General features: G+C 43.3%; 1 protein-coding gene across 2 annotated transcripts; it reads right to left on the bottom strand.

Annotated features, from left to right (window-relative positions):
• Positions 1-8,300: 8,300 nt before the first annotated feature.
• MAT2B (methionine adenosyltransferase 2 non-catalytic beta subunit) lies at positions 8,301-22,203 on the bottom strand. 2 transcript variants are annotated; one of them, XM_028717434.2, is made up of 7 exons: positions 22,047-22,203; positions 20,395-20,589; positions 19,650-19,764; positions 19,161-19,313; positions 15,613-15,806; positions 11,477-11,590; positions 8,301-9,757 (listed from the first exon to the last, which is right to left on the bottom strand). In XM_028717434.2, the coding sequence occupies exons 1-7, from the start codon at positions 22,107-22,109 to the stop codon at positions 9,587-9,589; spliced, it is 1,005 nt and encodes a 334-aa protein (XP_028573267.1). In that variant the 5' UTR covers positions 22,110-22,203; the 3' UTR covers positions 8,301-9,586. The 2 variants fall into 2 exon arrangements, with proteins under 2 accessions (XP_028573267.1, XP_077780551.1); XM_077924425.1 differs by having other exon boundaries at positions 21,971-22,089.
• Between the last annotated feature and the right edge of the window lie 1,768 nt (positions 22,204-23,971).

Below are 23,971 nucleotides of genomic sequence, written 5' to 3'. Positions count from 1 at the left end.
GTGGCGGCGGCAGCAGGCCCTGGGAAGGTAAGCACAGTGGCTGGGCCTGGGGGGGTGGGGGTGGGGAGGACTACTTGCCCCCCTCCTCTCTTCTTCCACCCCCCACCCCCCAGTGCCATTTCTCCAGCCCACCACAAGGTCTGAGGGACTGCAGACTGGCCCATGGCTAAAAAGATTTGCCGACCCCTGTCCCAGAGCAATAGCAAATCTTTCTAGCCTGCTCTAGGTCTTGATTGACTTCACCCCTTCCCTGCTGCATCTTGCCTCCCTCTGCAGCCATTGTCTTCTAATTGGGGGCAGGAACCTTTGGCCCTCGAGGTGTTGTTGGACTCCAACTCCCATCAGCCCCTGCCAATATAGTGAACGGTTAGGAATGATGGGAGCTGTAGTCCAGCAACATCTGGAGCCCCACAGGTTCGCCATCCATGATTTAGAAAGCATTTTAAAATTGAGTGTCTTATTTATTCGCCCTGCATTGACTTATTTTGCAGGCTCTGGTGCAGCCAGTTCAGCTAATTGATCTTCTTGTCATCGTTTGTCTGTTGTTCAATGAGTTGAACAGCAAGAGGCATGGGAATACAGATGAAGAGCTCGAATCATAGGAGGGACAATTTCAAGAAACAAAATGCTGCCTTGGTCACACCTGTGGAAACTGTGCCCCCACCCCCATATTCCTGGACTTCCTTCAGTCCCAGCCAGTGATCTGAGCTGATGGGAGTTGTGGTCTAACAATGTAAGTTGATAACAGAAAGGATATTCACATATTACATTCAGTGAGTGTATATTATGTACACCCGCTGACATAGTAGTTAAGCTTTATGAATCAATAAGTGTGGAGGGTTAAGACTGGGGAGCTCATTGTAGAAAAAAATAGGAGACAGTAAAAATTGTCTGTAAAGTCATGTAACTTTGAGAAATCAATAGTCTAGATGCTTGGTGTATTTATGTAGCAGTGCCGCCCCCCCCCCCCCCCGGTAAGTGTGTACCAGTAGACCTAGCAAGGACATTTTAAACAAAACCCAGCCAGGCTGGATCTACATTGATCTTTAAAGCATTGATCTTTAAAACGTTCAGAGCGGTTTCCTTGCCTATAACATGCAGTTAAAGGTATTGCGGTGGCTGGTTGTTCTGCAGCGCCTTCTGGTGTCACATTTTAATAAAGCATTATAAATCACGGGTATAGATCCGCCCCAATGAATATATTTAATCATGCTAAAATAAGAAACAAAACTATTTCCACAAACTTCTATAACGTTTAAGGGCAAGAGGGTTTCTCTTGATAGTCTCCTAGGACTTTCTAGCCATCTGTTTCCTTGATTCAACAAATACCCAAAGAGGATCAACAAGAAATCTTATAGCAGCTTACAAACTTATTATGCAAGAAGAAGTTTATTTGTCTTTAAGGTATCACATTGTTGTTGTTTTCCACAGTGGACTAAGGTAGCTCTGGTTCTGGAAATTATAAGACAGAATGGCTTTCAAGTCCTTTATTCAGCTCCATTTAAAAAATGACAAAAATACAGCTCAGCAATTACAGACCACTCCATGAACATGCTGACTGTCCACTATTCTGAAATATGTTAAACACTAGTTGAACATTGCATTGTGAGGATGCATTGTCAATGCATTGTTTAAATGACTCTCCTAAGAGTTCCACTAGGCTTTAAGGATTCGGGAAGGGAGCAAACAAGACCGCCACTTGGGGTGTTTCCTGGACACAGTCACAGTAGTTAACTAAAGACCTTTTTTCAAAAATCACAATTTTCCCTCCACCAAAGCTTTGCATTGGCTATTTGTTAGGCAATGTTACCTGAGACAATTAAGAGAGCTGGAGTGAGGAGATAATCCATCTTGACCTTTTGCCTTGTCAGCCTTTAATAGTTTTAATTGCCTGTTGACTTTAATATAATGGCAAAGCCTTTTAACATCTCACTTCTTCTTGTTTCCAGAATGTGACCTCCTTCAGTCATAGTAATGAATAATATGCTACTGTTCAGGGTTTTAGCCAGATCAGCACCATTCATCTTCATCTTTCTCCACTGACTTCCCACTGGCTTTTCACAGCTTAGATGTTTACATGAATAAATACACTTATCCCTTTGGGCTTATCATCCATCTTCTCTTATTACCCACCCAAGCCCCATGTTGGTCATGAAGGTCCCTTAGTCACAGGCTTCTCTGCAAGCAGGGAGAAAGCAGCGGCAGCAGTATGAAATTCATAATGAATTCTGCTTCTCAAGAATCTCCACGGACAGCTGTTAACATCTCTTCTAAAATATTATTTATTATAGTCATTCCTCTCCTAACCCTTCATTTCTTGATCCTGGGTGGGTTGCACATAGAAATGTTGTTGTTTAGTCGTTTAGTCATGTCCAACTCTTTGTGACCCCATGGACCAGAGCACGCCAGGCACTCCTGTCTTCCACTGCCTCCCGCAGTTTGGTCAGACTCATGTTTGTAGCTTCGAGAACACTGTCCAACCATCTCGTCCTCTGTCGTCCCCTTCTCCTTGTGCCCTCCATCTTTCCCAACAGCAGGGCATTTTCCAGGGAGTCTTCTCTTCTCATGAGGTGGCCAAAGTATTGGAGCATCAGCTTTACATAGAAATAGCCTCCAATAAAAACTAAAAGTAAAATATAACAATGACACATTAAACAGGTAGCAGCAATCCTCATCTAAGTACAGTATATATAAGTTGTTATCTTATGAGGACCCTACAAAGGCCTGGGTGAATAGGAAAGTTTTCAGCCAGTTCCAAAAGGTCAACAATGACAATGCTAGCTGCATTTCAGGGGAGAGGGGATTGCACAGCCAAGGGACCACCACCGGGATGCTCATATCCTGGGCCACCACACCGTAAGCTTGCCACATCAGTGGAACCACAAAGAGACTACCCTACTGCTCTTAAAACTCAGGGAAGCTGATGTGTGTAGAGGTCCTCCTTTAGGTATTTGGGTCCCAAGTCGTTTGGGGCTTTCTACATTGGTCACCTCTTTGAGTTGTGTCTGGTGGCACACAGGGAACCAGTGCAATATTTTAAACCCACTCTCGGTTCTGGCGATCATATTCTGCAACAACTGAAGCTTTCGACCCACCTTCAAAAGTAGTCCCCCATGAAGTATGTTACAGCATTTGGCATGCGGTGCTAAATATTTCTTGTGCTCTGAACTCCTGGACCTAGCAGGGACCTATGAACGATATTAGTATTCATTAAATTTGGAGGTTTAAATTTGAAGTTTCAACGACATGCTATCTCATGCCCGAGATTCGAACTAAACCTTCAAGTAGAGATTCTATCACTAGCACAGCAACCCTGCAAAACTCCTACTGGATGGTAAAGTGCTTTTATGCTTCAGTGCTTTCTAAAACGGCCAAGAAATTTCCTCAAGTGATTTGCTTCTGAAAAGTGGTTTTTTCTTATTGAACTCGCAGGAATCCAACTTTCTTGGAAATTGGTAGGAGTTATTCCTTCATGGCTTGGAGCTTGAAAGTTCAAGCAGCTTCTGTCCTTTTCTTGTGCATGTGTGCACATTTTCATTCTTTCTGCAGTTTATCAACTCTCAGTTGTGAAGTTCTTGGAATAGATCCATATTACTTGGCTTAAGCCAAAATGTTCACCGCAGTGTGGCTCATTCCGAGTACTTTTTCAAGGTAAGCAATAAAGCAGAGACAGCATGCAATGAACTTTGAAGGGCAAAACCCAAGGCCACCTGTGCTCTATGGCTATTGGTATGAAAAGTGCTACTTTGAAGGAATTTTAAATTCAGGATATTACAAATGCCACTAGGTTAATCTACCACTCCAGTAGTAGAACATTCCCTTGAGAATGTCTGATTGGCACCCACACGAGCATTTCTCAGCCTCTGTGCAAATACTGTGACTTTGGTTGATTAAGGGTAAAAATGTTTAAACTCTTGCCATATAGTACAGTGGTACCTCGGGTTACATACACTTCAGGTTACAGACTCCACTAACCCAGAAATAGTACCTTGGGTTAAGAACTTTGCTTCAAGATGAGAACAGAAATTGTGTGGCGGAAGCAGAAGGCCCCATTAGCTAAAGTGATGCTTCAGGTTAAGAACAGTTTCATATTAAGAACGGACCTCTGGAACGGATTAAGTTCTTAACCAGAGGTACCACTGTATTTCATTTTTTTAAAAACATTGTTACCGAATTATTAATTTCCTGATCCTTGTATGTTTTCATGAACTATTTGAGCACTAATTGTGTAAAAGCAGAGGATACGTAAAGTAGATACTGTGTGATGTACTGGTTAATATTGGACTAGGGCAGGGGTCTGCAACCTTTAAGACAAAAAGAGCCACTTGGACCCGTTTCCAAAGGAAAAAAAAACTGGGAGCCGCAAAACCATTGCGACATTTAAAGCATGCGCGCCGCTGCCCTCCGATCTGACAGCGGGTGGGAAGGTGACGTCGGGACGGTGCGTGACTAACGCACGCACCGCCCCCATGCGACGTCACAGCCAGTACCGCGCCCGCCACAGTGGGGAGTGTCGGGGCGCACAATGTGCCTCCTCCCCTCGCTAGTATCTGCCCCGGAGCCGCGGCAAAGGTGTAAAAGAGCCACATGCAGCTCCGGAGCCGCGGGTTGCAGACCCCTGGACTAGGGCATGCGTGACCAGAGTTCAAATCTGCTCAGCCATGAAGCTCATTGGATGACCTTGGGCCAGTCACTGCCTCTTAGCCTGGTGATCAAATGGTGAAAAGAACAATGCACACCAGCTTGCATTCCTTAGAGGAAAGGTAGCATATAAATGTAAAACAATAATGCCAAGCTATTGCAAACAGTGCTGCCTGAAGATGAGTTAACATGCAATTACTGAAGCTTTCATTTTCATAAGCAAATGTGTCAGGAAAGAGAAGAGATTCAAGGTGAAAGCTATTTCAGCATTTGTTTTGAGACCAAGATGTATAAATCATGCTGCTTTTAAAATATTCACAGCAGAAGCCTAAGGGAGGGGGAGGGGAATATATGGATCTGTACAACTCACTGGGATAATAAAATTTCTTTTTAAAAGGCTTCAAATATCACTCGCGTTACTACTAATGTCAAAGGAAGAGATTAGCAACAAAGAATTTATTATGAAAAACTAAGCAGGCTTGTAACGCACACGCTGTTCTGTGACGTTTTGAAGGTGAACAAAATTAGCAAGGAGAGCTTTACTACTTTGTGAAAGGCATGAAGGCTGTTTTTAAAGAAAGATAGCTGAAGGGTAAAAAAAATTGTGAAAAGTGGAGGGAAGACTGTTTTACAGCACAAGAGAAAATGTAGAGTTAGAGTGCATCATACAATCAGACCTAAAAGTACCCCCAATTTCAATGGAATAAAAATAACTGATGAATTTTACAGCTGACACAAAAACTTGCACTGAAAGGTTTTACCACCTATAGGATACAATTACCGTATTTTCCGACGTATAAGACGACTGGGTGTATAAGACGACCCCAAACTTTTCCGGTTAAAATATAGAGTTTGGGATATACTCACCGTATAAGACTACCCCTCTTCCAATGCACACCAAATAAAAATTTTAAAAAACAGTCTCCAGTCCGGCTCAGAAATCTGCTCCACTTCCCAGTGGCCAGGGGCGTGGCCGGGTCCGTTTAAACAGAGGAGCAAGCCAGAGGGCTTCCTCTTTGGCTCGCTTCCTCAATCACTAGGACGTCACTGAACTTCACTCGGTTATTGCTTTTGCCGGACCTGCTGAAGCATTTTGGGGGGATTTTTTACTGCTTTTGTTGAGCCGCTCTCGTGGAATTTGCTTGGACGTGGAACAGTTGTTTCAACCCAGGGTGGCTGGAAAAAAGCCTTTATCGGACGCCCCGATCAATTGGCAGTGGGTGAGTCCATCGCTGTGCGCGGGGAGCAGGGCATTTGAGGGGAGTGCTGCCTCAATTGCCTCTCTCGCTTTACAACTTTGCCACCCTTGTGGTGAAGAACCTTCCAGGTTTCTCCGTTCCTGGCCACCTCCCCATCTCAGCTTCCCCTGCCCAAACTGCTCCCTTCATTGTTGCCCTCGCAGCTTAATAATCGGCTTCCCTCCCCCCCAGCCGTTTTCTACCTTTGCTTGCCCCTTCAGCTGCACTTAATGCTGTTGTTGGTTCCCTGCCTTTGTTGTGAGCCTTTCCTTTTCTTTTACTGCAGGGGCTGCTTGGGCTGAGGCAGCGGCCACATGTCTAGTTGCTGGGGCAATGCGAGGCCGTCATTTTGGACCACATGGTCTACTACCGGGAGCGGTTTGGGTCATTCTGTTGCTGGTGATTGGGGGGGGGGGCTTCTGGGGCCAATTTTCAAGCTTATTTCTGCTTCATCTAGAGAGCTTGGTGTCCTCTGATTTAATTTGCTGTCGTTTTGTCCTTTGGTGGGGAGTTGCTGCAGGAGCTGCTGCTGTAGCCGGCGTATAAGACAACCCCCGACTTTTGAGAAGATTTTCCTGGGTTAAAAAGTAGTCTTATACGCCAGAAAATACAGCACCTGCTGTAGCAAGAAAGCCATTCAGTCTTTGTTTTAAAAGTGTTGAGTTTTCCTTATGAACTTGAACATGGCAACTTCAGGACTCTGTATTCTTCTGTAGCTTGTTTTCATATGGTTAACTTAAGGTCAGAGGGCTGGATTCAACTAATACAGCATGCTAGCAGAAACTCACTATGTGCCCTCCACCCCCAAATCCACTCGGGGTGTGTGTGTGTCAGATGAGCCCCCAGAACAGCGTGGGGAGAGGAGAGGTGGGGGATTGTTATCTCTGGTGAGCAGAAATGATGGCAGTGATGAACAATAAGAGAAGTGCAACACTGAATTATTCCCAGAGAAGGAAGACACTGCGGGACCAGAATGTTCCTCCACTAGTTTTCCAAATATCAGAATCAGTGTGCCCGTTTATTTTCTCGCATCTTGCTTGGTGTATACAATTTGGAGTTGCTGGCATGTGACACCCCAATTCCTTGTTTCTGTTCCAACCCAACATTTATTACTTGTCAAAAAAGTTCATAATGAAAACCTCATATTAATATCATGCGGCATCACTCGGCCAACAAATTTTCTTTTCCATTTCCTCATTTGAAACTCATGATAACAAGTTACAAATTGATTAGTACTACAATGGCAGTAAAAGTAGGAGCACTTTATAACAGGCAGAAGCAGCAAATGGAGGCTTCAAAAGACACAGGAATATAGGAAGGTGTAAACAGTGGGGGCGTAGGGACGCGGGTGGCGCTGTGGGTAAAAGCCTCAGCGCCTAGGGCTTGCCGATCGAAAGGTCGGCGGTTCGAATCCCCGCGGCGGGGTGCACTCCCGTTGTTCGGTCCCAGCGCCTGCCAACCTAGCAGTTCGAAATCACTCCCGGGTGCAAGTAGATAAATAGGGACCGCTTACTAGCGGGAAGGTAAACGGTGTTTCCGTGTGCGGCTCTGGCTCGCCAGAGCAGCGATGTCACGCTGGCCAAGTGACCCAGAAGTGTCTCCAGACAGTGCTGGCCCCCGGCCTCTTGAGTGAGATGGGCGCACAACCCTAGAGTCTGTCAAGACTGGCCCGTACGGGCAGGGGTACCTTTACCTTTACTTAAACAGTGGGGGCAACACATCCTCCAAGACTGAAAATACCCAAGGGCACAGAACATTACAAAATCCTTAGATGGAAACACTTCCACATAAGGATTAGCATGCAAGCTATGTGTGACAATTTCAAATGTATAAATATTGCAGAGGGTGTACATGCATTGTATAGCTATGACTTCTATGTTTTTAATTCATAGCTTTGAAAAGCAGTGGCCAATGACCAAGGATGGGAGGTACATTCTAGGCCACAGGTGAAGCATGTAACACAACCATGACCAAATTTTAGCACCTAATTTTTAGTGGATCTCCAAATGCTCTTAAGAAGGCTAAATGATATTCCTAGTCATTCGACTGTTATGGGGCCACCAGTCAAATAGCACTACCATTTGTAGTTAGCAGCATAAACATGATCAAATCTCCTGAAACATATTGCTCAGTTTTCATGCCCTAACTTTTTTCAGGTGAATGCGTGAGCGCTGCAAGTGCCATGCCAAAGGCCATCAAAATTCCAGCATTAGCACTGGATTAGTATATTCTGTGATCATGTTCTCAACTAGCTTACTGGAAAATTGGTTGGAATGGAGAGAATGAACTGCTGACTTGTTAATTTGGAGGGTGAAATGTATAAAAAGTGTGAATGCTCACACACTTAAGTAACAACAGCCTTCCGAAAAACCTAACACAGCCAGAAATTTCCACAAGAAATGATGAAGACACAAGATCCCATGCCAGTTATATATATTTAATGTCGTTTTGCATTTATAGCTTACCAAGTGCATATCAAGATGTCAGACTGTCAGACTAAGACAAACAAGTCAGGATATGTCCTTATGAAAAGGGAATAACAATATGAATGGCTTAGAGATATTTTGTGAATCTGACTGATGCTGTTTCACCACCTTTAGAAGGTTTTTTTGTTGGATGCTTTACCTTGGTCAGGAAACAGAGGAGAGAGTAGAGGAGAGAAAAAAGATACGCCTGCCACAAGCTGCCTTATGTTTTCTTGCTTTAAGTAAAAAGCCTGGTTTCAATACGTACACCCTAACACTCTATTGTAGTAGGAACACAAAATTTACACAAAAGTCACTTTGCCATTTAAGCTAGACATTCATGCTGAACAGCATTAATAGTTTTAAACTTTCTCACTGTAAGCATAGAATTTTCTCCTCAGAAATAGGCTAGTACAAATACCTAATGCAGCCATTCTATCTGCATTTATGCAATGAGGAATGAACAACCAGGTATAGTTCTATTGGTATAGCTCTTTTGGTCCAACTGAAACAATGACAATTCTGATACAATGTGTAAACTGGTTGTTTAATGAGAACATCTAATAATTTTCTGGGTTCTACAGGGTTCTCAGAAACACCAATAAATAAAAGACAGCAATAATGTTTGTATTTTGTGCCTCCGACACCCAATATGAACCAGTGTGCTCATTAACAGCGCGCATGTGACAGAAAGATATATGAACTATTTTGTACAAATGTAAGAAAGCAGTTGAGATTTCAAAATACAGAACATCTTTCAAGCATTAAAGCTACACATTAGTTGCAAAAATAAAGCATTACTTTAGAATATTTTGATCATAGCTAAAGCAAACTCCAAACTTCTCACTTCCATTTCAATCACATCAGAATAAAAAATGAAATGCCAAAATCCAATTATTTTGGCAAATACGGAAATAATGTTAAGATAGATACTCTTTTGCAATCGAAGACACATAAAACAACAGTGTATTTCAGGAAACTGGATCTCATCTCAACCATTACTGATGGCTGTAGTACTCAGAGGTTGCTAAATATTTAAAGAAACCAGTGACGGAACAGAAAGAAATAGCAATCACTTCGAACAAGGTTCTTTTTTGCCAACACTTCTTATAAGTTCACTAGTGCAAGACCATATTTTTACCTGATTGAATTAAACTTGTAACATAGAACACTCAATACAAAACCATCCCCCCCCCCCTTTAAAAAGTGCCTCATACCATACATGTTCTAAAATATTTCCAACTAATGGAAGACTGTCTGTCTCCACTTCTTGTCGGTAAGGAATGGCCAGAGTGATTCTTTGATCCCAACACGAAATGGAGTGTGCTGTCCAATGCCCAACATCTGCAGTCTAGAACAGTCAAGCTGAGCATTCTTGGGACGAAGAGCTCCCACAACTGGGCTATCTGTAATCTTTAAAAATAAAAATAGGCAGTAAAAGAGAAATATGCACTCTGTCTAGAACAAAAAATAAAAATAAAGAAATCTCTTCTCAGGAAAACACTCACAATTCTGCAATGTAGGATAGCCTAAATGCTTTCCCATAACCTTACTCTGCATTGAACACTAGTTTTTACTAGTATGGAAAAGGGGATACAGAAGTCTTCTTTGACAAACCATTGTCCTAGGAATCCAGAGCGCACATCATACACATTGGGACTTTCCACTGCAGCCTCTTCCGCTCAATGGAAAGATGCTGCAGAAGGCACAGCAGCCTTGCAAATAAGCAGACACCTTCCTCACCAAAACCAAAAAGTCTGCCAAGTTTGACTAGCTGATGGCAGAGGAGGAATCAAGAGCTTGCTGCATTTCTACACTACTTCTCTCCCCTGGTAGCCTGGCTGGGAAGAGGGAGGAATAGCGCATTCTGCCCATCGTCTACCAGCCTGTAATTCCATGGGCTTGCCTGCATGTACTTCCCTGTCGCCTACAGCTACCAAAGGAGTGGTCAGTTCCAAGGCTAAGGTAGAAAGAACTGCTGAGACTCATATTTTAATGTCTGATGTTTTGTTGTGTTCTTTTAAATTCTGTTGAAAGTTGCCCAGAGTGGCTGGGGCAACCCAGTCAGATAGGTGGGGTACAAGAAATAAATTATTTTTGCTATTATATAATGAAGAGTCAGAAATTGTAGTCAGGTGGGAATCATCTCCCTCAGCTGCATGCGTTGGGTTCCCTGAATCTCAGCTTGCAGAGTTATGTGGTTACCTTTGAAACTGCAGAGGCAAAAATACAAGAGAGTTCCAAAGCGGTAGAAAGTAGCTCTACGGATATGGTTTATCAGTCTGCATTATTTCAAAGGGTGGAAGATAGGAGATGCAGCCCATGCGGGGGGGGGGGGGCGGATTAAGGGAGCCCCAGGAGGTGGAGCCTGGCAGCCTGACAAATGCAAGCACTAAGGAGGCATCAACACCCTATTGGCTGAGAGATAAAGCCACAGCTGGCAGCACAGGAGAGTCCCAGACAGGAAAAGAAAGGAGAGGCAACGAGAGGAAAATGGGCAGACAAGGCAACACAAGAAGGGGAGACTGAAAGGGAAGAAGGGTGAGAGTGTGGAAGACAAAACCGCAGAGTAGCTGGTAGCTGTGGGAAGGTGTGCGTGTGAATGAAGGAGAAGAATGGGACAGACCCACAGAACTTAGTGGACAGTGCTGATGCAGAGGTGCCTGTGAATGGGAGGAGAGAAGCAGGGAGGAGGAGAAGGAAATGGAAGAAGCTTCTGATGGTATGGTAAGAGACCTGGAACCAGTGAAGGGGCTGCTTGTGTGAGAGGTTAGAAGGCTCCACCTAGAACAATTAGGGAAGGGAGGAAGCAGAAAAGTATGAAGCTTGTTCCGCCAGCAAACTGTTCACAAAGCATGTCGGATGATGAAAGGAGCCCTGAGCTTACCAAGGTGACAAGCTCACCATCTGTCTCTGATGAAATGAGAGACACTGGGACTCTAAGGAGCCTCAGTTGGGATCCTCGGTGTAAGAGAACAGCCAAACCACAGCTGGTGAACATTTTGCAATTATTTTATATTGTATTGTGCAATATTACTCCTGAGAAAGTTCTGCCTTTGATAAAACTTTGTGAGAGTTTTTCTTGCACATTCCTTTTTCTTTCTGTGTCAGGGGTTATACACTATGACTTACTGGTCTCAAGTGGCTACTGGGAAGATTGAAAGCATCCGCCATAGCACATGCCATTTCAAATTTAGTCATCCGCTCATTACCAGACCAGTGGAACGTTCCTCTTATTGATGGATCCTAAGGAAAAAGAGAAGTATACAAAGTTTATGTTCTTGTTTATTTTACTGTGTTAAATACATACAGAGAAAACACCATAAACAATGCTAGAGAACATTCCCTTTAAGGCTAACTTGAAAAGCAAGTTTTAAGTTAGCCTTAAACAAACAAGATGAACTTTAACAGGGAGAAATGTAAAGTATTGCACTTGGGCAAAAAAAATGAGAGGCACAAATACAAGATGGGTGACACCTGGCTTGAGAGCAGTACATGTGAAAAGGATCTAGGAGTCTTGGTTGACCACAAACTTGACATGAGCCAACAGTGTGACGCGGCAGCTAAAAAAGCCAATGCAATTCTGGGCTGCATCAATAGGAGTATAGCATCTAGATCAAGGGAAGTAATAGTGCCACTGTATTCTGCTCTGGTCAGACCTCACCTGGAGTACTGTGTCCAGTTCTGGGCACCACAGTTCAAGAAGCACACTGACAAACTGGAACGTGTCCAGAGGAGGGCAACCAAAATGGTCAAAGGTCTGGAAACGATGCCTTATGAGGAACGGCTAAGGGAGCTGGGCATGTTTAGCCTGGAGAAGAGGAGGTTAAGGGGTGATATGATAGCCATGTTCAAATATATAAAAGGATGTCATATAGAGGAGGGAGAAAGGTTGTTTTCTGCTGCTCCAGAGAAGCGGACACGGAACAATGGATCCAAACTACAAGAAAGAAGATTCCACCTAAACATTAGGAAGAACTTCCTGACAGTAAGAGCTGTTCGACAGTGGAATTTGCTGCCAAGGAGTGTGGTGGAGTCTCCTTCTTTGGAGGTCTTTAAGCAGATGCTTGACAACCATATGTCAGGAGTGCTCTGATGGTGTTTCCTGCTTGGCAGGGGGTTGGACTCGATGGCCCTTGTGGTCTATTCCAACTCTATGATTCTATGATTCTAAGTCAATCTAACATATCTGGATCACCCAGATAAGTTTTTGCAAAACAGAGAATTTCACATATGATCATTCTAAAGCTGATCATGACAATTCTGCCACCCTAACTCAAAGAGAACTTATTTTTCCATAAATAAATATTCTGCCTAATTGCAATTCCCAGCCTTGTGTTCTTCTGCAGAGTAAAAACATTCAGTTTTAGCTCACTCTCAGATTTGTTCAAAGAGCAATCTTTCCCCTCCGTTTTTTCTATATGCCTTCTTATATTTTGTCCCCCCTCTAGACCTATTTGTTTAGCCATGCGCTTATTTCAGAAAATGTGTAGAAAACACAACAGCAGCGAACCACCTTGTTCATAACCATGTTATTGGAATATTATACTAAACAAGAAGCTCAATATCCCTGGCTCTTTTCTATATTCCACAGTTCTTTGAGTAGCAGCTTTGCTATGAAAAAGGATTTGAGTTCCATTTCAAGCAAATCTCTGTCCACATAAGAACAAAATCATTACGTTGCTGGATCAAGCCAAGGCCCATTATTCTTTTTAAAACAGTAATCCACCAGATCTCTCTCCACTTCTCTATTGCACTCTATTTCACTCAACTACTGAGGTTTTTTTTCTTTTCCCTAGAACTACATCAGTTCAACCAAGTATTGTAATAAAATAAAATAAAATAAAAATCTGGGTGGCAGTTTTCTTCCTTTAGAAAGCAAAACTTCACACATCTTACTCTTCTAAGTTTATATGAAAAGACTGCCACAATCCAGAGATATTATAATCTCTTGTGTATAAGCAATGACTAGAACTTGCTTGCCAAGCACTTCTACTGCAATATCACCTCTCATTCCAAGATAAAGCTATCATGATGCAAGGTCAACAGAAAGGGGGGGGGGGGGAGAACTACCTTTAGTTTAAAAACCCTGGCAAGTGTTCTGAAGGTTACATGCACCTGAATGCAACTTCCTAGTATAGTCAGCATTAAATCAGCAGCTTATGCATTCAATACTGCACTAAGAAGATTGCTCTGTCAGTGTGAACAGTTTTGTTTACCTGAAGGAACCATCTCCTCCCACCGTGAACATACTGTTCTGGGTGAACCAGAACCTAGCAAGATTGAACTCTCGACTTACCAGCTGATGAGCAGATGCTTTGACAGCATGTTTTCCACAGTGAATGTGCTGCCAAAGCAAAACTGAACCCCACCCAAACAGCATGTAGAGTAAACAGCAGAGAATGCCTGCACTCTAACCTCAGAGGTCCACCTTAAATCATACTTTCTTGCCACCAGCACATTTACTGTCCCCCAAAATAATCCCCCTTTGCCGCCACCACCATTATTCTAGTCCCTGGTAAAAATTCCAGTCAAAATATCAACCCATCTATCGTTTCTATAATGCTTACCATATCACAATCTAGCCTTCTTCTGAACAGAATGGTGCTTCTTATGTTACTGCATTCAGAGGGAATGTTACAAAAAGTACTGGCTGGTAGGGTGAGGCTGCTCACCTGAATTGCTTTTGCTTGCCTGCAAAATGGATGGGGGAGGTGAAGCTTGTGCATCTCCACTGGGCTGTCCTAGCTGCCCCCTTCTCTTTTACTTCCAGGTAAGCAACAGCAACATGGGCAATGGGAAGTCAGCTGAGCACCACCACCCTGCCCACTCTTACAGGATTCAAGACTAGTTGTAACAGTTAACATAGGGTTGTATCCAATGGTAGCTTTGTGATAGCACAAGCACTTCCCCTTGTGCAAAGCGAGGCATATACCCAGTGCACCCTTCCAAAAGCTTCCCCTTAGTGTTCTGGACACTCAAAAACAGTGGGAAATATTATTAGTTCTTGTAGCTTTCCCTTCCTCTCATGACAACAACAATAAAATGCAACATTAAAAGTTGAAACCTCAATGCAAAATAAAATATAGAATACAATATGCTGGTAAGCAATAGATTACTACAGCTTGCTGGAAAAAGTAGGTATTAAACTGGCACCTGGGGAACAATCTGCTTTCAACAGGAACGGAGTTGCACAGGTGGGCTGCTGCCACTGAGAGGACCCTTCTTCATATACTGTGCCCTCCCCCAGACCATATTTACCAGAGGCATGGCAAGCAATCTTCCCCTGCAAATCTCAAAGCCTGGTTTACTGGTACTGAGGAAGGCATTCATTCAAGTACTTGGGTCCTCAGCCATTCAGGGCTTTGTACACCAGTACCATGAATTAAGCCAGGCAATTCACAGGCAGCCAGAAGTGTTTCCACGATCAGTGTAACATGACCCCATCTCACCACTGTAAAGAAATAGGATGAGGCATTCTGCATCTTGTGCAGCTTCCAGACCATCTTCAAAGGAAGGCCTCTTTAGAACATTGCAATACTGAGATCGGGAGGTTATTATAGCAGGAGCTACCGTAGCTGGATTATCCCAATTCAAGAACAGTTATAGCTGGCAAACCAGCCAAAGGTGGGCACAAGCATTCCTTACCACGGAGGCCACACGAACTAGTTAGTTAGAGCATGGTGCTGATAACACCAAGGTTGCAGGTTTGATCCCTGTATGGGGCAGCTGCATATTTCTGCATTGCAGGGGGGTGGACTAGATGATCCTCAGGATCCCTTCCAATTCTATGATATCTAACCTCTAGTGACAGTTTGCAAACCAGGAAAAACCCCCAACTACCCACCTGTTCTTTAAGAGGAGTACTACCCTGACCAGAACAGGCTATCTACTTAATTCCCAAACCTAGGAACCACCTACCCACAAAGCCCCCATCTTATCATAATTGTTTATTACTGGCTATCATCCAGCCCATCACTGTGTCCAGTCACTTGCACAGCATCATCTGGTCCAAATGGAATGGCATAGAGGACTGCAACAGGCGGGACGGGGGATGGGACACATTGGTGAAAATAGGATCCATTTCCTTGCAACAGAAGTCATCTATTAGTGTGAAGCCACCACTGGATACAGCCCACAGTATTTTTGAAATCTTGAATACATCATAAAAACACTGAATCACTACTAGTACTACTACAATCTTACACATATAATATGTGAAGTAGTCCTAAAAATCCTGGCTGAAATTTATTTTAAGAATATCTCACCAACATTTTCTTCTCCGCTAGCTGTCGGCAAACACTGGCTACATCCTTGACATAGGTGGGAAACCTCTGCTGCCAGTGGTCCATATTGGCTGATTTATTATTGAATTGCACTTTATCAAACATAACTGTCACAGCGCTCTCTTCCAACCTTTCAACCTCTCCATATAAAATAGGAATTCTAAGCACAGCAGCACCTAGAAGATGAGAAAAGCTATGAATACAAAGCTGTATTTATGAACAGGTACAATGAAAATTCCTCAGCTCATCTCTGAAAAGAAAATTAAACCACCTTTGAACTATTTACAAGACACTTCACTCCCTTGAAAAGGCAAGTCTACTTATGTGGAAAAGAGAATAAATCTCAGTGGGTGTGAAGAAGATTTCAGATGAAAACTTCAGATTACGTACACTTATGCAAGCAAGAAGTGCTAAATTACATCAAGAACACCTTACTATGCAATAGAAAAGATGCTCAGGATCCACATGATAAGTAGGAAAGAAATAATGGTATAAGTCTACATCTACTGTTACCCAATCATAAAACTCATTTCCCCCCCTTGAAATCCTGTGTCACCAGTATATGAGAATGTTCTACAACAAACTTGCAGTTAACTACCAACCCAGAGTAAGCAACAAAATGACTGCAAACACTCATTGCAGGTGATTTTCAAGTTATGTAGGGGTTATATTCTGGGGATATCACATAAAGCCTAATTCACATATTTTCAAAACACCTGGGGTCAATGGCGGGTGGGATTGCCAAAGTCTTTTTTCCCTGGATGCTTGTGCCCTTTGTTTGCCAAGCGCATAAAGCTGAATGTGTGCAAGTTAAGTGTGTGTAAGTTGCGAGTTACCTGTTCTCGGTCAGCCCTGCATTACATGAATGCACACAAACTGGTGAGCTAAAGCTGGTAACCATTCAGTGGGTGTTCTATATCATGTATCCCTCCACCTACCATTCCTCACAACTGAGAAATCTGATATACACATTTTTGAAACAGAAGTTGGATCCAACTGGGATGAGTCAACTTGTCTAAACAGAGGCTTTGGATTCAGATAACAGTATCACTATACGAGGGGTCTGCAACCTTTAAGACAAAAAGAGCCACTTGGACCCATTTCCGAAGGAAAAAAAACCTGGGAGCCGCAAAACTAATGCACGCACTGCCCCCATGCGACGTCACAGCCAGTACAGCGCCCGCCACAGTGGGGAGTGTCGGGGCACACAATGCGCCTCCTCCCCTCACTAGTATCCGCCCCGGAGCCGCGGCAAAGGTGTAAAAGAGCCACATGTGGCTCCGGAGCCGCAGGTTGCAGACCCCTGCACTATACAATACTGAAGACAGAGATCTGCTTTTTTCTAATGATTACCCAGCCAATGAACTCTATTGCCCTGTACAATCCTTAAAAATGGGTTAGGAATCTTTTCAGCTCTGCAGGTGAGAACTTTATCAGGGATCTAGCCTCACATGCCAAATTTGACAGGTGAGTGAGGTTACCCATCCATCAGTCACCTGACATGACAATGCTATCAGGTGATTGAGCACTTTGAAGCCCCAAAGTTGGGACTTCAAAGTGCCACATACAGGAAATTCAGCAGGCTTTGGCTCTACTGCCCAGCAGCTGCTCAGTGCCATGTTGAATTTCTCCCTGTGCATGGAAGTAGTTTTAGTCCTGAATCTGTTGTTAATCAGTTTCACTGGATAACCTAGAGATCACAGATTTTGGGAAGAAGGAAAAAAATCTCTCTGTATAAATTCTCTCATCATTTGTAATTAATAAGCCTGCGTCATGTTCCTCCATCCTGACCACAGTAGTCATCTTTTGCTAAACTAAACCCCACCAAACAGTTTAGCTTTTCTGTATAGGGAGGGTGTGCTAACCCCCTGGACATTTTTACTGCTCCTTTTACAGCACTACAATTTGACTTCTGAGATGGAGCAAGCAGAAAAGTGCATAATACTCTGGATGTATGATTTTCAAGCTCTTTCTTTTCTTCAATGCCCCTCCAAAAATCCTATTTTCTTTCCCCCCCAACAATTTCCCCATACCCAGTTTACTCCTTCCCTATAGCACACAGGCCTTTACTCTCCCTTTCAGTACCAAGCTCTAAAATTATAAAATGAGGCAAAATAAAATGCAAGATAAATAGCATAGAGTTGCCAGCAGGTGGCAGTGATTGGGGATTTCCTTGGCCTTGACATTAAACACTGAAAAGGAGGAGTTAGGATAAATAAGAATGAAACAAACCGTTAGTTAGACCTCCCAGTGATGTATTCTCATATGGCCCCAAACTTTATGGCTCCTTTCTTTCTTATGTAGTTTTGTCAAGCATGACTTCCTGATACTCATTAATGTACAGTAGGTAATGAATGTTTCTGTATGTTGTTTTAATTTTCCCCACCACCTTTTGTACAACACTCACAGAACAATAGCTATTGGGTGTCCAGTACATTTGGTAAAGAAAACAAATAAATAGAATCCTCAGCTTCTAGGCCACCAGTACCAATATAAATCACTTAGGAAACTGAGGTGATCATCTAGTTTGCCACTACAAAATACATAGCCTTGCTCTTCACATGTTGTTGGACTACAGTTCCCACCAGCTCCGACCAGCACAGCTGGAAGTTCAAGTCCAATAACATCTGGAGGATACTCGGTTGCTGAAAGCTGCTGTGGCCATTCTGACACCCAACAGAAGTTACCAGAGAGCAACTCGAGAACATCATTCCCTTTGGCACACTAACAATCTTGCTTTTGTCATTATCTACTCTATTTTAGCAAGTCTTGCAGCAGTTCACATCTCAGCATAGTGGTACCTCTGGTTGCGGATGGGATCTATTCCGGAGGTCCGGCCAGATCCCAAGGTTTTTGCAACCAGAGAGACCACTTCTGCACACACATGCATGGCAAAAACCTGAAAATATACTTCCGGGTTCGCCGCTTAAGAATCCCAAAGTTTACGTAACCGGAGGAATACGTAAGTGGAGATACAACTGTATTATCTTTGATGGATTGACTGAGGTGCAAATGAAAGGGGTAAGAAGAAATTCACTAAAGAACTACCTCTAGTTATTTGGAAAGGACAGGTGTCTTGAATTCCAACCACTTTTTATTCTCAAATTTCATTTGTCTTGCTAGAGTTCGTGCCTAGTTGTTCCCCTCTCAACAAGGTTTTCAAAATATTATTTTTTAAAAAGGAAGACTTTTATAGCTTCCTCTGCTCCTTACCCCTAACCTCAACCTCAACAATGAATTAACAATGCTACCATTCTCTCTCACCATTTCAACTCAGTGGTATACATTTTATCTGACCTTCTGTTATATTGGTTTTACATAATCTCAAAACTTTATAAAGAGACTTGATTCTAATTGTTCTCTGCAGCTTTCTTTTAAACCCCCACCCCATTTTAAAATACGTTTCTTATTTTGAAAATAAAATAAAATAGAACTTCCAAATCCATTTGCTCCTATTTATGGAATTCCAGTAAAAGATTTCAAGCCTTAACTGTTAAAGAAAAACTTACCAGCTGCAAATTGACACTTACCTTCATTGTTTGCTAAAACTGCCTTTTCGCCCTCTAGTTTAGTTTTCCCATAGAGATTTAGAGGATTTGGTGCATCATTCTCTTTATAGGGAGGATTTGTTCCATCAAATACATAGTCCGTACTAATGTAGATCAAAAATGCTCCTACTTGAGCTATAAAAAAAATAAATTAAAGCAATATGAAAAGATGTAAATACAAAGCAGTTACTCTCTTTATCTTTATTCTCTCCAAGAATTTAAAACAGTCAAACAGCAAATGTTTACGTGATTGTGAAAGACCTAAGTATTTCTAACCCAGAATTTGTTTCCAACAGCTGGCAGCCAGTTCCCACTATCCGTCTCCTCCATCAATGCATGTTACTCAAACAGCTAATGATACATTTCTTGTGGTAAGAATTCTTTAAGTTCAGGTGTATAACCCATACTTATGATGACACATAAAAGATAATTATGCATCCTGAGAAGAAATGCAGACCAAACCTTTTTTACCTGCTTCTTTTGCTATGTTCCCTGAAGCAGCCACATTGAGCTGAGAAGCAGCATCTGGTTGACTGTCTACAACATCTGGCCTTCTCTCAGCCGCACAATGTATTATCACATGAGGCTGGAAATTAAACACCCATTTTAATGAGCAAAGAACAAGCAAGTAGTTGTACCAAATCCACACTGTTCATGGAAAGCTAGCAGAAAATTGTCCCATGGAGTAAACCACATTTAAGGTGCAAATTTACTCTAGATCATCTCTAAGCTGTAAGGCTCAACATAGATGCAGAGAAAGAAAATCATCTTTTTTTTGCTCAGACATTTCTTCAAGCTGTTTCTGCAGCGGTTTAGATATGAAGAATTAATTTTTTTTTACTTTTTGGCAAACTTTAACATTTCTCAAGCTCTAGAAGGAGTCCTTATACTCTGAAACAAAGAATAACAAACTTATTCTGCAGTGTTATTCTAAAGCAGGCTTTCCAGGTTCTACTAGACTACTAATATATAGCTACTTTCCTGCACATTAGTTTTCCTCATATCATGCACCTCATATACAGAAGGTGCACCAAGGGTTGCATCAGAGATTACAGAGAAAAAAATAATACAGAAACAAAGCTAAATATTGCTGTGATAGACAGTGGACATCAATAATCAGTAAAAGTTTATGTGACCAACTAACATGAATTTGCTGAAGAAACCTTCAGAGAAACATGGTGGTTAGCCGCTTTATCCTTCTTTCCACCATTCTCACCTGAAAATCCTGGATGACATTGTGAACAGCAGTAGTATCTAGAAGATTAACTTGCTCAAACATTGGTCGAGCCCTGCTGTACCCACAACCGACAGCATTCCAATTATTTCCTTTAAATTCCTTATACACAGATCTGCCAAGCAACCCAGTAGCACCAGTAATCAGAACACGTCTGTTTGGCGTATCAACATCCTCCTGTAAAAAAAGAAAATTGTTTATCTTCTATATTCTTAACAAAACTTAATCCATAGTTTAATATTTGTTTTAGAAGGCTTTAGGGGACCTTCTGTGTGAGTCTACTCCAATGCAAGCCCCACTGAGTTCAATGGGACTTATGCCAAGGAAGCATGCACAGGACTGCACAAACAGCCCACAGTATACTGAAGACAACCACCTTAGATTGCTTATAGCTCCAAGCTTTACATTTCTAGCATCAGAAGGACATATCTTACTATTGTTTACTGAAACTGACTTGCATTAAAAGGGACCGTTTAAATATATTGTATAAATAAAGATAATGTTTACAATTGTTCCAGCAAAAGGCTAATTCCCAGGCAGCTAATTTAGTAAGCTTCTTTGCATAGCAAAAATGGTGACTGGAATGATCAAAATAAATATTCTTTCAAATATGTGGGTTGAAGTGGAATTTCCAGCTATGTGAGGAAGTACATCACAGGCGTGGTTCAGAATCAAATACTTGAAAAGGAGGACGGGAGATGAATGACTAGTTCCCCATTCCACCTCCCCCACTCCAAGTTACAAGCACAGGGAAGGGGCTGTTAGTTACAGAGAGAGACCAGTGACAAGCTGTTATTCCAGTTTTGGTTTTGTATTGTTTTATTTGCTTTTAATTGCTGTAGGATCCCACTGCTGTTGCAACCCACACTGGGCATCTTAACGGTCAGAAATCCCACGAATTTTTATTTTATTTTACTTAAGACAGAGGGCATGGAAAACATTTTAACAAACTGATCCTGATCTCGGAGCAAAATCCTACTATGCTGAGCGAGGTTTCCTCTCAGGCAGGCAACATCTGAAGCGTGCATTTCACCCTCCCTTCCCCAGCCCAGCAATAAGGCCTTGGGGGTGGTGATTACAACAGAAAGAAGTACTTTTTTTTTGGGGGGGGGGGTACGAATACCCCTAAACATTTTGTGAATCTTTGTACTTTTGTCCATTTACTGTATTTATTTTTCCCGATTTGGCCTGTCAAATGGTGATTTTCTGTAGTCAAAATGAGAGTACCCCTAAACAAGATAAAAAGCACTGCCTGAAAGTAAATCCCGTTGCGCACAGTGGGGCACCTAAAATCGGATTATTGTATTATCGCCATCGCCCTGAGGCTTCCCCCATCTTAGCCCGACGGAGGCTGCTCTCAGGTAAGTTGTGTTTGGGATCGTCAGGAGTAAGTTAGTGCCACTCAACCCGGGGGTGGATCTTTCTTAACACCCAAGCGGAGGCCTACCCTGCAGGGATGGGCTAGCCATTACAAAGCTTTGCCCAGACCCCCGAGCAGCAGCGGCCCCACCTCGGGTCGCCCCACCCCGCTCAGGGGGCGCGGCTAGTATCTGTTTACCTCCCGCGGAGAGAAGGAAGGGAGGGGAAGGAGGGAAGGCGGGGAAGAAGGCCCAAAGCCGCCAGCTCTGCCTCACCTCCTCCAGCCAGCACCTGCCGGGCTCGAACCGGATCCGGAGCCCTTTCTCCCACCCGACCATCCCTCCGCCTGCCTCAGTCCGCGCCCGCCGCTCGCGCTCAGCTCCACTTTGGCGGTGGCGGCGGCAGCCATTCACAGGGCACGCCCACTCGGCAGCCCCGCAGCCCATTGGCTCCCTCGCCTTGGGAAGGTGGGGCCTCAGAGGGGCGGGCGGGCGGACGCACGCGCGGCTGCCGTTGGGACACGTTCAAGGCCAGCCCGCTTATTGGCCCGACCCTCTAGAACGGGGCGGCGCGCGAGCCCCTCGAGAGTCTTGCGCGACGGAACACGTCGAGCTCACTCACTTCCCCTCCTCCCCCCTCCGTTAATGCTCGTTCGCAATGTCTAAGCGCTCAAGCTCCTTGGCCGTGTAGTTGGAAACATTCTAGTGTTGTTGCTTCCATTTACCGCACACGTATTTCGGCCTACCCTTCAGTCAGGGGCCCTGTTTGGAATGCCGTTTATTTTCTTTCTTAATAAAAAAATCTGCTTGCAATATGCGATCACGCAGACCAGCACTGCAAAGTGTTGGGCATCATGCAGCAGCCTCACATTGTCAATTTAAGCACAGGTCGCCCTTCCACCTTGGTTCAGGCTGCCAAACCTACCCACTGCCAAAAGGAAAATACATGTTTTTCTCCTGGTGCCGGAGACTGGTTTTTTTTTTTTGTACAGCTAGAGCAAGCGCTGCTGCAGTGATGTGCTAATGCAGGAAGCAGTCGTGGAACCAAAGTAGGGCAAATGGATGAGGCATCCAGCCAAGAACTGTGCTCTGCCTCAAAATGGGGAAATTGACTTTAAAAATTTGTGGCATGGCATACCATGACAGCGTCCGTTTAAAGAAAGTTTGTTCCTGATTTTAAAACAATGTAAGAATGGGGTGCTCTGCAAATGGCAGTGAATAAGGTGGCCAGTGCACAACAAAAGCCTGTTTGTGGAATGAGGGTGGGTTTTTCATTATTACAATCGCCCATTAATTTCTGAAAGCCAGTATAGTAACTTGACTTTTGAAAAGATAAATGTTAGAACTTTGTCTATAATTTTCAGTTCATCTGCTTGTTTGGAGCTTCTAGTAGGGGAGCGCAGCTATTCTATACCCTTGACTGAAGAATGGTACATTCCTATCTGGGATGGTTGTCCTCATCCACCGAGCGCGCAGTCCTTGATGGGGTGACAAATGTCATAGCCAGATTGCCCTCACATGGCAAGTTAGAGAACCAAGGGCGAGAAATGTAACATACTCTACAGACCTGAACAAGTTAACCAGTGGACAAGACCTCTGTCCATAGCCCTTTCTCATTATAAGAGAGCATGTTTGTTCATTTTTATTTTGTTCCAGGATGGGTGTGAAGTAAGGAGCACCAAGCCTACAAAATTTGCAAGTCCACGAGTAGAATTAGAGAACTAGAAAAAATGGAGGAAAGGGGAAAAAGAGGGGATTGCTAAATCCTCTTCTCTGCAGCCCCAGAAAGTTGGGAAATCTTCTGGAACAGCGTTAAGGTAAGATAGAGGGTTGCTTATGTAAAGGGGCCTCAGCAAAAATGGCTTCCCTTTTGTCTTTCCAATGGGAACACCTGCTATATCTCAGTCTTGTGAATAAAAGTAGCCCTTCTGCTTGCAGAATGCAGTCTGGATGCAGCTTCAGAATCACTAGGGCCTTCAGAAAGACCATTCAAGTCAGATTACTGGTAACAAAGTCTATTTCCAAACACAACCTGCAGTACAAGAGTGAAGCCTTTCAGGCACTGGGCCCATTTGGTCTCTGGGATGTACCAGATGAGTTTCAAGTGCCTATGGAAGAGACTTCCTTTAGTGCCCTACCTATTATTTTTCTAAACAGAAACTCTAGCTCAATTGCGGCATAGTGCTGAATTGAATATTGAA

This window comes from Podarcis muralis, chromosome 2 (genome assembly GCF_964188315.1).
Source record: "Podarcis muralis chromosome 2, rPodMur119.hap1.1, whole genome shotgun sequence".
Classification (NCBI taxonomy): Eukaryota; Metazoa; Chordata; class Lepidosauria; order Squamata; family Lacertidae; genus Podarcis; species Podarcis muralis.
The sequence above is the reverse complement of the archived record's forward strand: the minus strand, read 5'-3'. Positions and strand labels throughout refer to the sequence as shown.